Below are 14,322 nucleotides of genomic sequence, written 5' to 3'. Positions count from 1 at the left end.
ACAACCTAAGGCCAAACACCATTCTCCTACAATAAAGATGATGGTGATGAACTCAAGCTAAAAAGCAAACCCAAAACCTGACTCCACTGGTACGTACACATCCAAAGAGCTGTTCAGAATTTTTGCTAGGTGTATACAGAATTATTAATGACCTTTGCAATTAGCTTTTGAAATGTATTGATCGATAGCCAGTAATTTGTATTTTTAAAAATTTGTTCATTTAGTATACTGCCTTGGTACTAGTCAGTACTGATTCTTGTACACAAGTTAAATGAACAAGTCATTTGTACCTATTTTCATACACAGATTGTATTTTAGGGTGAACTTTCAAAAACAGCAGAGAACCTCCACTAGGAAACTGCTAGCTTTTTAAAAAACAAAACAACAAAAAAAAGCATTAACTGGAAGAATAAAAGTAAATTGCACCTCAAAAAGAAAAGGACGCGTCAGGTACAGTAATACACTAATGGCACAAAACCTTATCGAGATTCACCAGAACGGTGCTGTACGCTGAATGAAATGCAGGTATCTTTCCATCTTAAAAATAACATAAATCGTGTGTTTCAAAAATTCCAAACCACATTCTTACAACAGTTCTCTGCAGTATAACTTGCATTATCTCTCTGTTTTTCCACAGACATTTGAAATGACCAACCTGTTCATCAGATAAGAGAAACAACTTTTAGCCTACTTGCAGAAACGTCCTAGTCTACACACTACTCTGTTAGAAAGCGTGCATTTATCTCTAGTAGTAAAGATCCAGTCAATATATTCTGTATTTTGTAAGAAGCATTCGGCTAACTCAGATGAGAGTTATAGGGTTTTAGATTCAATTTTTTAAATAAAAATAAAGTACAAATAAAAGCATTTATCAGTAATCACCACCACAAAATTAAAAAAACTCCTCTCATTCATGCTTCCTATAATGTCTGGCAACCTAAATTAGTAATTTCATTTCAAATGTGCAACTTAATAGTAATAAGCATTTCAAAATTACTCAAAATAAAAGGTGGGCGAAATATTAAAGTGCCTAACTAAACGCATTTTACCATTTTTAAAAAATATTATTTCTTAAACGGTAAAGAATTGGTTGCAATTAAATATAAAAGTGGCTTCTCATAGCTGAGAGACTTTGCGGGGCAGAGGCCTGGGCCGGGGAACCTGCTCAGTCCTCCTGCTGCTGTTTTCCAGATTGTTTGGCCGGACCAGCTGTGGCTTGGGCGGCAGCGCCGGCGGGTCCGCGGCGGGCGGGATGGAGAGGCTGTGAGGTAGAGGAACGGGGCGTTTCAAAGTCCGCTCGTACACGCTGTAAGGCGGCGGGGTTTTACTTTCTTTTCTCACAGGCTCCTCAGAAACGCTGTAGCTTGGGACAGTCACTGTTGGTTCGCTGCCTTGGCTTTCAAAGCCCGACGTCTCTGACGTGCTACATCGGCTGAGCGAAGAGATGCCGCTGCTGTAACTCCCCGACAGCACCGGGGAGTTGGATATGAGCCCCGAGGAATGATACTCCACTGGAGACGGTGTGAATGATTGCACAGACCCCTGCTCGAAAGAAAGGGCAGAAGAAGAATATACCTGGAGTAAACGAGGGAGAGCGCTTCTGTGCTCAGACTGAAAACACACAGAGATTCAGGGCATAGATTCTGAGGCTTGATAAACGTAAACGGTTGCATCCCTGTTTAATTAAGATCCAGTAAGAAACCAATAAAAAACTCGAGTGCCTAGGTACACCTTAAACAGTGCTCATGCCAGTAATTCATGAAAGTGGAAGTAAAACTATTTAAATGTTATCTTACTATCATAATACCCTGGAAAAATCTGGAAGCCTTTAAAATGAACCCTCAGTTTTTCAGGCTTTAAGTGAAATGCATAACCCTGCGCAGGGCATACCTAGTGGTGTCCTGCCCCCTAATGCCAAAGCACAGGACTTGCATCCCAGTCACTGCTGCTACTTCAGTCTCTCATGTTCCAAATTCATTTTCCAAAGCTTTTCCTCACAGTTTTAGTGTACTGTCATGCAATGAAAAGTGCATTTACATCGTGGCATCATTTCCGAGTGTGTCATAATACCAACGTCGGAGGTGAAGCGCAGAGCGGATGCCAAGCTAATAGCCGCTGCTGGGCGCCAGCCCCATTTGGCCCGCAGCTCGTCTTGCTACTCAGGGGCAGCAGCAGGAAGGCTGGAGGTGAGGCATCGCTGCTGCTGCTGCAGACAGCGTTTTGAACCGCAGTTGCTCCACCCTTCCTCTCCCCCATCTCCCAGGCATTCCTTGGACACATCGTGCCGCTTGCACGAAACACAAAACACCACTGTGGGCCCCAGGGACAAGGGTCCAACAGAAGGCGAAGGTTGTAAATGGCTGCACCAGCAGCCTCGCGGGTCTGTGGGGGAAGGTAAAGGATGGGGAGCTGAGGACCCAAGCGGCAACAACAGTGCTGACGAAGAATAAGAGGCAGGGACTGTAAAGCCCTACCTAAAAACATTGAGCAGTCCTATACTAGTGAAGCAACTTCAACTGAAAACTGTGAAAGGTTAGACCATACTTTGCAAGTTGAAAAGTTTTTGCAACATATCTGATTTTGACTGGAGCCATCTGAGACAATCTAGACTTAATGGCCTCAAGCACAGGCTAAAAAAGGGATGGAGAAATTACATCAAAGACAAATTTCCCACCCCAATTCTTGTTAGGCTGGTTGTCACTCAGCTGCTCAGCTTGAGATGAGAGTGTGAGCCATGCAACAAAGGGTGGGGAGGGGAGGAAAAGGAGAGGGGCATGGGTGTATAGAGCTGGCTGCACTGACTTTATGCTGTTGAGATAATCTTAGTTATCCTTCTAGGACTGGATCCACAGTGCACTGAAAGCAATGGAAAAAAATCTTCATTTACATCCGTGGGTTTTGTACTAAGATGGCCTTCTCTGGCAGCATGTAACAGTTGGAACAAAGGCTAAAATTTGAGCCCTGTATGTGGCTAGAGAGAAGCAGAGCAAGTGTTGAAGACATTTCAGACATTGTGAGGAGCCTGTTTAACTACTTATTTCAGGTTCCATTCCTCTGCATGTGAGGAGGCTGCAGCTGCACTCCTACCCCCACAAACGTCCAGGGTCGAGGTTTTCAAATAAATGATGTAATTGGTTCAAGTTCCAAGAACACCAGACACTTGGATCAAGTGACCGTAGATAAGATTTAGGACCTTTGCTTTTGTCATTCAGAACAAGAGCAAGTATGCGTAAACCCTGCCTGCTTCAATTTAGGAGCTGAGCAGGGGTAAGCACCTGGTTCCTGACAGCAGTGCAGACTGCTTGTAGCAGTAGTAACAGTCTAGACACCAAAACAGTCTGGAAATCCATGGATGCTCGAAGTGAGATCCAGCAACTCTCAGAAGTATTCTGGGCCAGCATTCCTCTCCCAAGCAGCAATCCAGGCTTTGGTTGTAAAATGCTTAAGTTCTGTGCAGGCATTTAGAAGAAAATGTTAGGATGAGCTTGAAACACCCCTAAGAATCATCAGTACCAAGTCCATTCAGGAAAAAAGGAAGAGTTGCTCACCTTTTGTACAAGGTCCTAATGCTCTGAAGAGCTTCCTAGTAAGCAGCTAGTGCGAAACCTGGGATCGGTGCTCACTTCAGCAGAAGGCATGCTATGGTAATAGGACTACGGGGCACTCTGATGGCCAGCACAATTGCTCTGTGTTGAACCTGGACCACTGTGCAGTCACAAGTGGAAATGTTACAGGCTCATGGGATGACAAATGGGAGAATGACCGTGGACTTGTGATTAGGGACCTCAAGGGAAAGGGAGGCATTTTGGGGTGCCGCTTTCCTCCTCCTCAGGAGATGCGTACCTCTGAAGCATTAGTTAGGCATTGGGTAGCTGAGGGACTACTTCGGCAGGGCTGCCTCCCTCCGCCCTTGCACCTGAGCACCTGAAGCACCAGTCATGCTCCTTTCTATTTGCTCTCCTTCCAGTTTGTTGACCCTCATATTTCTAACTGCAGAATTCTCTTTGCTTCAGTGGGGTGGCAGAGGCTATCCCTGAGACTAATGTTGTGCAGTCTGTCAATACCAGGGTTTGCCTGGAATATGTAGGCTGCGTGTTCATGTGCTCCAGTGCTGTGGAAGACAGATTTCCCGGTCAAGTTTTCCACCCAATAAGCTGTTGTGCAACAAGTGGATACTGACATACTCAAATATCTTGAAATAGAAATGAAACCTGCTCAGTTTAGCCTGGATCCCCAATTGCTGTGGGTGTTTAACTGCCAGAGAAGAACCAATGCTTATTTACAGCCTGTGCTTAATGTTTCCTACTGGCAGGCTTCAAACTACTTCCAACTTCTTACACAACCTCCCTGGATCGTTCTGCAGAGGAAACGGATATTAAAATGACAGAAGCAGGGATTACTCTCTAACACTCCCTGTAATCCAACAGCTCTGGATGCTGGAGGAGTAAGAGGAATGGACCGTCAGGCACGTCTTACATTTATTTCTTACACTCCCTTCTGCCCACTGACTCAGGTGAGCTTGATTATCCATGTAGGTGAGAAGCCTAATATTGAGAGGCTGAAGGTTAGGTTTCTTGCCTCCAGTTTTGAAAATCTTCAGAGCTGCTGTAATTGTTATGGCTACTTACTCTTGTGAATGGTTTTTGTATAGGCATATGATAATAAAAGGAAAACATAATATAATCCCAAATAACGTATATCAAATATATACTATCTACCCCACAACACATACAACCTGTCCCACAAAGGCGATTCACTGCAATAAGACAGTACCTTCATTGGTGATCTGCCAGCAGGAGAAGGGGAAACGGAGGCTATGTGTCTTGCTGGTGATGCTGTAAAGTCAGAAAGATTTCAGTGCACTCGTGGCATTACAGTTTTCACTAAGAAATCTTTTTAAGTGGATAGGAGATCATTCTATACACAAGCGTTATCTCTCGTTCCCTCTAGGTACCTGCCTGATGACTCCAAATAATTTCAGAGAGTTTATTTTACTTTGTTCTCAGGATTATCTTGCAGTACAACCAATGAATTATAAGAAATTTCTGCATGCATCTTCTCTGACAAATCTGTATCACTATAAATTGGTTTATATCCTACCAAATGATAACAGGATTCAAAAAAAGTCAGTATAACAACTTTTCCCCTCCTCTTTTTCTTCTTCTCTTAAGAAATATATTATGTATTTGTATGTCAAATAAGATAAAAGACAATACATAATATACTTATATCAAACATTTACCTGTAAATATACTGCAAACATGCCTGGACATACTTAGAGGCATAAGTCTAACACACAAAAAGTGTCTTCACTCCCTCAAGAAGAGTTATATTTATAGTATCACTCAAGCAGCCTTTCCTTTAAATGGAAATTAATCTTTTGAAAGGCAAATTGATTATAGTAATAGAACTCATGTACTTCCATGATTGCTGTGCTTTTTCTGGCCAGTAAGATTCTTTGTGGTTAATGATAATTTCTGATTGCTAACCTCCAATTATCATAAGATCAAAAGATTAAATTTGATCATCCTCCCTAGTACCAGCATGAACTGTCTGAAACTACTCAGTCATTAAGTGAAGGGGCACAGTATTGGAAACAGAATGCTAGAGAGAACATTAACAAGATGAAAATACCTGTGGAGGCAGTTCTACAGACTTCCATGTAAGTAATCAAATAATAAATTAACCTGCCCAAGAAGTTAAACATCAATCAGAGTGGAAAGAATCTAAGCCCTCAAGTAAATAAATTTTTTACTGGAGCTTAGCCCGAAATGTCCATTAACTCACCAGTCTGTGCAGGTCTTGGTGGTACAGGAGGAGATATAAGCTTTCCACTTTCTGATGTGTTTCTGGCTTCCTTCCCACTGTCCAGGCTCCAGCTGCTGGGGGTGGTGTTTACAGCTGGAAGAGAATGAAAAAGCAGATATAGGCGTCAACACTTCTAGCTCTCTGACTTGCCTTCACCCATGAGGGTAAAAACACACAGAGTGAAAACGTTAAACAACTTAGCGAGCACGTCAGAAAAGCTCTCATGTTTACATCAGCATTTGAAAAGCTCTTAAATAATGGCTGTCAATCTTCTGGTTGCCTGATGTATGCATCTGGCCCTCAGGTCAGTTTGTGATTGTATAGCAGTTGGAACCATCAACAACAGTAGCGCTGAGATAGCACTCTGGTGCACTGCAAATCCAGCCACAAAGGGAGATAAGCTTGAAGCCTGTTAATATAATCAGTTTATTTTTGCACCAGACTCCTATTTCAAGGTTTCTAGGCAGAAGGGAACAGACTATTCATAAACCCTTTCCATTAACTCATTTTATATACAGAAGGGACTAGAGAAAGGAACTTGCCAAATTCTGATCAACCTCCCTCAGAAAGCTTTTAGTGCTAACAGTCTTTTGTTGCCTGCATAAGGTACAAATTCAGAATTGAAAGAAGGTGGAAAGAAGGGCACAAAACGGTGGGAGTAAAAATTGAAAGAAATTAAGATGTCTGGAAAAAAAAAAAATCAAATGAAAAAATTATTGTGGACTAAGAAAATTTATATACACTGTTTGTAGCAGCCATGGTCAAGGATCTCTGCTTGATCATGTAAACTGACTATCACCTTGACATGTATAAAATTGGCTGTTGTATTTGTCTGTGTGACTTTTACCAAATTCTATGACTTTATAATTGGATGATCCCATAAAGCCTGGAACAGCTTCCTTAATAGAACTGGATTATCTCATGTTATCAAGGAGCCACCAATATTGCAAAGAAGTCAGATAGACAGAAGGACAAGGCATTTAACATGGACAGGACAAAAGCAAACTTAAACCCCACGATTTTTCTTACATGTCTTGTAAAAAAGTGGAAAAAACCTGCTTCAAACCTCCCCCCTTTCCCCCCAACACGCTCCCCAAAAAAACCACCTCGCCTTCAAAGCCTCAAACCTCTTGCCTTGCCATGACAGTTTCCTTCTTGTCTGCTTATTTCATAGTTGTGAGTAGAGAACCACATGCAAGGACTCTGTGCTCATTTACAAAGATGAAGCGAAAAGCAAAGTATTGTTGCTAACTGATGGTATCAATTATTGCTATTATAGCAACACCAAGGGCTCTCAGGAGGACTGGAATCCCACTATACCAGTATATACCAGACTTAACACAAAAAGTACAGTACAAATAATATTTGTTTCATATGTGTAACACTATTGTTACAGTATAATTGCACATTAGTTGACCCTGAGAACAGTGCACAGAATAGTCTATTTTCTAGAGTATCATTTTGCTTTTTTATTGCCAAAATATGCAATGCATTGTTTGCTTTTTATTGTAGGCCGTCACCTAGCAGTATGGTTTTGCCCACATCCTAGAAGTGACTTGGCACCAGACCTGGGTACTTCAAATGCCTCAATCTCTTGACAACCCATTTTTTCTTTTAAGTCATCCAAGGAGTCAGTTCTTTGGACTGCTACAGTCTCCAGGAGAGAATATTTTATTTTAACAATTCTGTAACGTACTTGGCTGCATAGGCCAATGGAAAAGTTTGCCATTTCCATGTTAAATTATTTCATATGTTTTTCAGCCCTGTGAAAAAATCCGCACTTGAGCTTTCATAAAAACCTGGACACAAAAATACTTATGAAAATCAGCTCTTATTGATGAAAATCTGATTCCCGGTCAGTTCTTGTTACAGTATATTCTTAAAATATATATTTTCAAAATACCTGTTTTACTGTATCCTTTATTGAGGGTACCACAAAGGGCAGTGCATAATGAAATGATGAAGCATATTATGGATGTGGAGCACATAATGAAATCTTGGCATAATAACTGTGCCAATAATATTGAATTTCCCCATGCACAAGATTATAAAAGGCAATATTTTGTCTATGGAAATTCACAGGTTTCTCATTTACTCTAAACAAACAAACAAAAAACCAACAAACCATGAATTGATCTTTTCTCTTCCATCAAAGTGTAACCAAAAGCACAGTGACTTATAAAGAGGACTTCCAGGTACCAAACTTCAGGACTCTATCCATCTCTTCAGCTTCTCTCTGCCCTAGTCTCCAGAAGTTCATCTCCAGGGTTCATCACCCTTTATGTCTCTCTTGAGACAGCCAAGCAGAAAGGACAGCTCTCACAGGCAGCCTGCTGCAACCTGCTGCTCCATCACCCCTTCCTGCAAACTACTGGGCCCTTCCGAGTACAACACTCAGTTCAAACAAACACCATGTTCCCCCCTTTTTGGCAAAGTGTTTTGAAACTTAGAGTGTTAGCATAGTTTAGTTAGTTAGAATGTTTTGAAACTTGGAGATGACCATACACGCTCAAAAGAATCAGCATTCTACAGGAATATGACCTCAAAAGAATCAGCATTCTACAGGAATATTATTATTATGATTATTTATGTAAGATTAATTATGTTTTCATTTCTTCCAAGATTGGTATGGTGCAGCATTTCCACTCACCTTTGTCGGGGCCGGGCAGATTGGAATCACTTCGTGGCAAAGCACCGTCTCCAATATGATTAAACAGCATTCTCTGTAAATTGAGAACAGCATGGTTTATGCATAGCTGCTGTTGTATTTCAGTAGCCTTTAAGAAAACAAGTATCTTTCTGTTGTTATCCCCACCACACAGGTCTACTTTGGAGGTGGAGTGATAAACATCACCTAAGAACATAAATAGTGTAATGAAAATATGTGTATACAAATTGGAAGTAGATTAGTTTTCTGAAAACTGTACACATTGGAATCAGAGGGAGGATTATTTTGTACTGAGTTCTGACAGTTTCCAGCTCCCTAAAAAACAAAACAAGGCTCATTCCTGAAGGTGGTATCTTGATAGATTACTAAACAAGTGTAGGGATAGATTTGCAATAATTTCATGGCAGAATCAGGATCTGAACAAGGTGTAATATTTGACAATGTTCAAGTTATGGCTGTTATCTTAGAAGAGCATTGTGTATTACTTCCAACCCTGACTTTTTTGGTAGCAGCGTTCTTCGTTTGTGGATAAGAGCTGACCCATAAAGTGTGTTTGTCTTTTTTTTTCTGAACATTCTTTTTTTTTTTAAAAAATCCACAGTAAATTTATGAAAGAATTTTAAAATTCCACTAGTTATTTCTTTTGGCAGCATTCAAATAATCACTAGTTTATCTTGATAACAGATGTAAACAGCATACAGTTAATCCTACAAGTAATTTAGATGTATTTTCCAAAGGAAATGAGAACAGATAAACTTTACTTTTTTTTCCTTTTTTTTTTTTTAAAGCAAGATCAGACAATCGGTGAAATCCAAATCAACTCCCATTGTTGTATGTCCTTCCAGTGTTCACAGAGGACCATGCTGAGTCAGCGAGGTACTATGCTGTGGTTCCACAAGATGGCAAACCCAGCTGCAAAGTAATCATCATTGATCTAATATATTGCAGCTCCATGTTACAAAGTGAGGAACAAATTCTTGGCCAATTCAACTCGACTTAAAACATCCCATAGAGAGAATGCTTTGATAGACTTTGAGCTACACTAGGTTTGCCTGTCTATGCTGTACTAGAGTCATACTCTATCAGGTAATACCTGTTTTCCTGGAGATACCATTAAACTGAGGTGGTGTAACTACATGTGTACTCTAATGTGACAGAAAATGTGATCATATGTTCCTGCCTGGTCTGGATTGAATGTTCACTGCCTAGTGAGTCTGCAGTGCACTAGCATCTGGTGGGCAAGTGTTGAAGTCTGTTTTCTGTTGTGAAGGTAAAGAGCAAAGGCCAAAAAAGCAACTGAAATTGGAGAGATAAAAAGACAAAAGCTGAATGAAATACAGAGAAACGAGGACATACTAAAATAATTAAATATAAAATCATATGGAAGAACAAGAGCAATCACAGGATGTTTAACAAAATGCAAAAAAATCCAAAAATGTGAAATGCAAAAAGCTCCATTATAAAGAATAATAGCGCAAAAACTAAGGAGGCTTGTTGACCAGTCAATGACAGCAGGCATTCCTCTTCAGAGTACGGGAAGAGCTGCAGAGACACTGTACAATTGCTCAGCCAGAAATCAAAAAGCAAGCACAAATGTTGACTGACAACAGCTGTACATAGATAACCTTGAGCATCAATTTCAATGAGGGAAGCGGATGCAGTACTGCTGTGGTCTTGTTCTATGAAGTCCATCAAACTTCCTTAAATGAGGTAGCTGTGGCCTGAAAGGACTTGAAGTGCAGGAATTTGCCTGTGTATCTCATCTTTCCCGGTTGAAAAACTATTGTGAAAATTGCATTCATTAAGCCGTAAAAAAGACGTTCATAAATGGGTGGTTCTTTCCTCATTAACTTAGTGTGAAGCTCCAACCAAGACTTTTGAAGTTAACTGGTGTTAGAATAAAAATAGAAAGGACAAGGAACAGTTTGAGCATCTAAATTCTAATGAGAGTTGCAGGTATCTCCAAGATATCTCACTACAATTGTCCTGAGGATTTCTTTTCCCCTTCTTAATCAGAAGGTAAAGAATCAGAATTTTGTTTCTGATCACAGTCCATTTTTACTGCCCAGGGAATACAGCACCAGAGAAAGAAATTGCACTTTCCCCAGAAAGATATATCCTCATTTATGGTTAGGAGGGCAGAAAGAAACTGTCAGACCTTCTCACCTTTGAAACATACTTCACTGTTTGAGCAAGTTAATTTTCTACTTACCCTCTCTTGGGACACTGAGGGTAGAGACAGATTGGGAGATTTTCCTGCTGGGCGAGGCTCAGAGAGAGTGGAGACTGGGCCTACGAGCTCCTCAGCCTCCCTTATCGAATCTCGGGTAGAGTGGGGGACAGAAGTCGCATTCCACTTGGCAAAGCAAGAGTTTGCAGTCTGGGAGCAAAAATGGGATAATTTTTTCTTTGCGGCAAACTGTAAAACCGCTTTATTTAAAGAACATCTCCTGGTCTTTCCTGTATGTTGGTTTGGCTCTACTACCACTGAGAAATTGTCCAGTAGATATATCAGTAAGTAGTGCCCGAGAACTGCCCTCAGTCTGGCTAAGCTTCAGTATTACTTCTTAAGCCCTCAGGTAACAGCATGAGGACTCAAACAGAAAAGAGGAAAAAATTAAATCAAGAGCCAATTCAATAACTGAAGAAGAAAGGGACAAGAATACAACTAATGAGAAAGCAACAAATCATTTCTAAAATAAAGGATCGTGGACTACCAAGTTGTTTTTTATCAGAGGCAAAATTTCTGGTGGAAATGAGAGTGTTGAGAGGAGGGCCTTTCACACTGTACTTATGTTCTCATTTTTCTCAGCTTCAGCAAGAGGTGCACTGTGTGATGGCACGGATTAAAGCAGCAACCATGTTAAAGGAAAGCACTTTAGGTAAGTAGGTCCATTAAGAAGAAAAGATGAAATAAGGATTCAAAATTGGCCAGCTCACCAAGCTCATTTTGCATTTCAGATAACTCAAAAGATACAAATTTCATACAGACCTATGTAACAGTAATTTTAAGATAAGAACTCAACTCATTCTTTTCTCTGGAGTAACAAAATGTCTATCTTTCTTTTCCGAAACTACATTGAAAAATAGAATTGCCACATGGAGTGGGTTATTATCTCACAGTGGCTAGGATTAGCTATTTCAGAAGAAATAAAGGGGAGGTCAACATGGACGACTGCCGTGATAACAGTTTTTCTTTCTTTCTTCTTCCCTAGATTGTACAAACGCTGCTGTTTCACACAAGCAAGCTGTGTCATCTGGCAAGTCTTTGCATCTCTCTCTCACTGCAGTGAGTAAATATCAAAACCAGATCTAAACCTAGACAAAGCAAGCAGAAACGTGATCTCTTTCATGTAAAATATTTTAGAGTATTTGCTTATAAAAACAAAAAAAAACCCCTTGAAAATTAACAGCAATGAGCAGACACTGAATCTGCTCGAAGTTCAACAGGCGCCTTTATCATCTTAGCTACTTGTGTTCAGAGGCCTCCCAACAAGTTTCCTACCTGCGAGGTTTCCGAAGGAGTAGGGTAGACGGCACTGCAGGGCCTCTCTCTGGGGGACAGGCAAGAGTTTTCTCGGGAATGCTTATGTTTGTCGGACAACAGAGGAGAGGCTAGAATATAAATGTGTCAAGTGATTAAATTCATGCAGTGAAACACAGACATTTCAATTCTACGCTTATGACAAAGAAATCCTCAATAATTCATATTCCTCAAACAATTGGCTAAATTTGATGTCTGACCAGTGATATCATGCAGAAATTCAGCTGTGTAATGTAGCAAGAATCATTTAATTTGGTTTACCACGGGCGACGAGCACTGACCTCTGGCACTGGATGGAGCAGAACTGGTCACATTAGGTGAAGCAGAATGAGTAGAACTCAGGCTTGAGGTAGACGGACTAGGCTGCGTACAGAAGAGATGCTGGTGTTACCACAACACACTTACTGGTTTGGAAAACAAAAATTTATAACATACTTTTCGCTAAAACAAATTTGTTAGACTAGTTTCTCAGTATTTCAAAATAGCAAACCAGTATAAAGAGCATTAATGTAACTACACAAAGATGTAGTAAAATATCAAATAAATAGAAATGGAATTAATATATTAAAATAATTACGTCACAACTGGACAACAAAGTCTATGTAAGGTCAGATGACTTTGCATCATAGTGCATTGCTGCTTATTACTTTTGTAAAAAATTCAGGCTCCAAGTTAAAGAAGAAGAAACAGTTACATAAAATTTGTTCTACGTTAACAGCCCATTTAAAGACTTGTTTTTTTAAAAGAAGTATCAACAATAACTTTGAGATTTCTGAATGAAATAATAGAAGCATTAATTTAGTAAATAGCCTTGTAAGAAAGATTCTGTTTAGTTTGAAGAATGACAATAATTTGTACCTGCATGTTAAAAACTTCATCGGAGCTTTCTGATTGCCCAGTGATATTGCTGACTTCAGCAGAAGCTTGGGATGACAGTGATGAGGATGAATACCGATTGACAGCTGGGTAACTCAAGGGACTATTATAAGAATAACGCAATATAAAATGGTTAACTCTAGATGCCAGTCATAATTTTTCATGTGAAAACAGCACGTTTATTAATCTCCACAGTTTAATTTGGATTTATTAGTTGAAAAAGAGAGAGAATATATATATCAGCTATTCATGACTGAAGATACTTCAGGTGGACCATATGAGGAAGCGTGCACACAACAAAAGTATTTTATGGGTCATCTTCCTTGAGTAACAAAATCTATCAATTTCTAGTAATTTAACTTGCCTGCGTCGTGGTATTACCCTGGCACCATCAGGGCTCATTGAAACAGGTATGGAATTCCGGCATACACGAGGACTTCCATTTGGGAAATGAACAGGACTAGCTTGTACACAGGCAGAAAATTCCTGGCGAGTTGTTAAAAGAAGATTAATTAAAATGAACATAATATCATTAAGCATTTTGTAAGATACAGATAGTCATTTGAATAGTTATATCTGCATTTTGGATCAGCTTCATCGTTACTAAGAAAAATATTTTAACTTTTCGCTCATACTTTCCCTTTAGTAAAATGTGACTATTTTTCTCTGCACTGTATGGAAAGTTTATTAACTTTCTCTTCGGTTTGTGGTACTGTAAGAATGCTACAAGTTGTAATGTGGACAAACAACCAAAAGATGTCACTATTTGTTGCTTAGGAAAATGAAACAACCCTTACTGCAGCTAAACAGTCTCCGGGTTTATCCATGCACCTGCTCATGTACCTGTATTCCCAAGCTTGACTTCATCACAAAGAACTGATCCACCAGCTTTTTGTGCAATGGTCTCATATCCTGCGGCACCACCTTCTCGTGCACTGCCAAGCCAAATTCTAGAATCTGGGCCTGCAGAAGAGACAGGAAGAAAGAGGGGAAAAATATATTTTCGATCTATTTTCTTTAAGCTTTCATCATCAATTAGGATACTAATCAAGAAAATCCAACAAAATGCACGTTGTATCTTTGCCTCAGTCTTTAATAGTAAGACCAGTTGTTCTTTGGGTACCCAGACCCCTGAGCTGGAAGACATGGATGGGGAGCAGAATGAAGCCCCCATATTCCAAGGGGAAATGGTTAGCAACCTGCTACACCACTTAGACACACACAGGTCTATGGGGCCAGATGGGATCCACCTAAGGGTACTGAGGGAGCTGGCGGAAGTGCTCACCAGGCCACCTTCAATCATTTGTCAGCAGTTCTGGCTAACTGGGGAGGTCCCAGTTGACTGGAACTTAGCAAATGTGATGCCCATCTAACAAGAAGGGCCAGAAGGAGGATCTGGGGAACTACAGGCCTGTCAGCCTGACCT

At 40.3% G+C, this 14,322-nt stretch overlaps 1 protein-coding gene across 1 annotated transcript in view; it reads right to left on the bottom strand.

The window, feature by feature from the left end:
* Positions 1 to 1,116: 1,116 nt before the first annotated feature.
* The window catches only part of DOCK4 (dedicator of cytokinesis 4), a 262,389-nt gene continuing 249,183 nt past the window's right edge, over positions 1,117 to 14,322 (bottom strand). The window contains 10 exon segments of the mRNA XM_019474045.1: positions 1,117 to 1,542; positions 4,774 to 4,835; positions 5,788 to 5,901; positions 8,459 to 8,531; positions 10,689 to 10,856; positions 11,982 to 12,091; positions 12,302 to 12,383; positions 12,879 to 12,999; positions 13,261 to 13,382; positions 13,740 to 13,859. Of these exon segments, the coding sequence (XP_019329590.1) occupies positions 1,117 to 1,542; positions 4,774 to 4,835; positions 5,788 to 5,901; positions 8,459 to 8,531; positions 10,689 to 10,856; positions 11,982 to 12,091; positions 12,302 to 12,383; positions 12,879 to 12,999; positions 13,261 to 13,382; positions 13,740 to 13,859 (1,398 nt within the window).

Source organism: Aptenodytes forsteri, unplaced genomic scaffold (genome assembly GCF_000699145.1).
Source record: "Aptenodytes forsteri isolate BGI_AS27 unplaced genomic scaffold, ASM69914v1 Scaffold166, whole genome shotgun sequence".
In the NCBI taxonomy this organism is placed as follows: Eukaryota; Metazoa; Chordata; class Aves; order Sphenisciformes; family Spheniscidae; genus Aptenodytes; species Aptenodytes forsteri.
The sequence above is the reverse complement of the archived record's forward strand: the minus strand, read 5'-3'. Positions and strand labels throughout refer to the sequence as shown.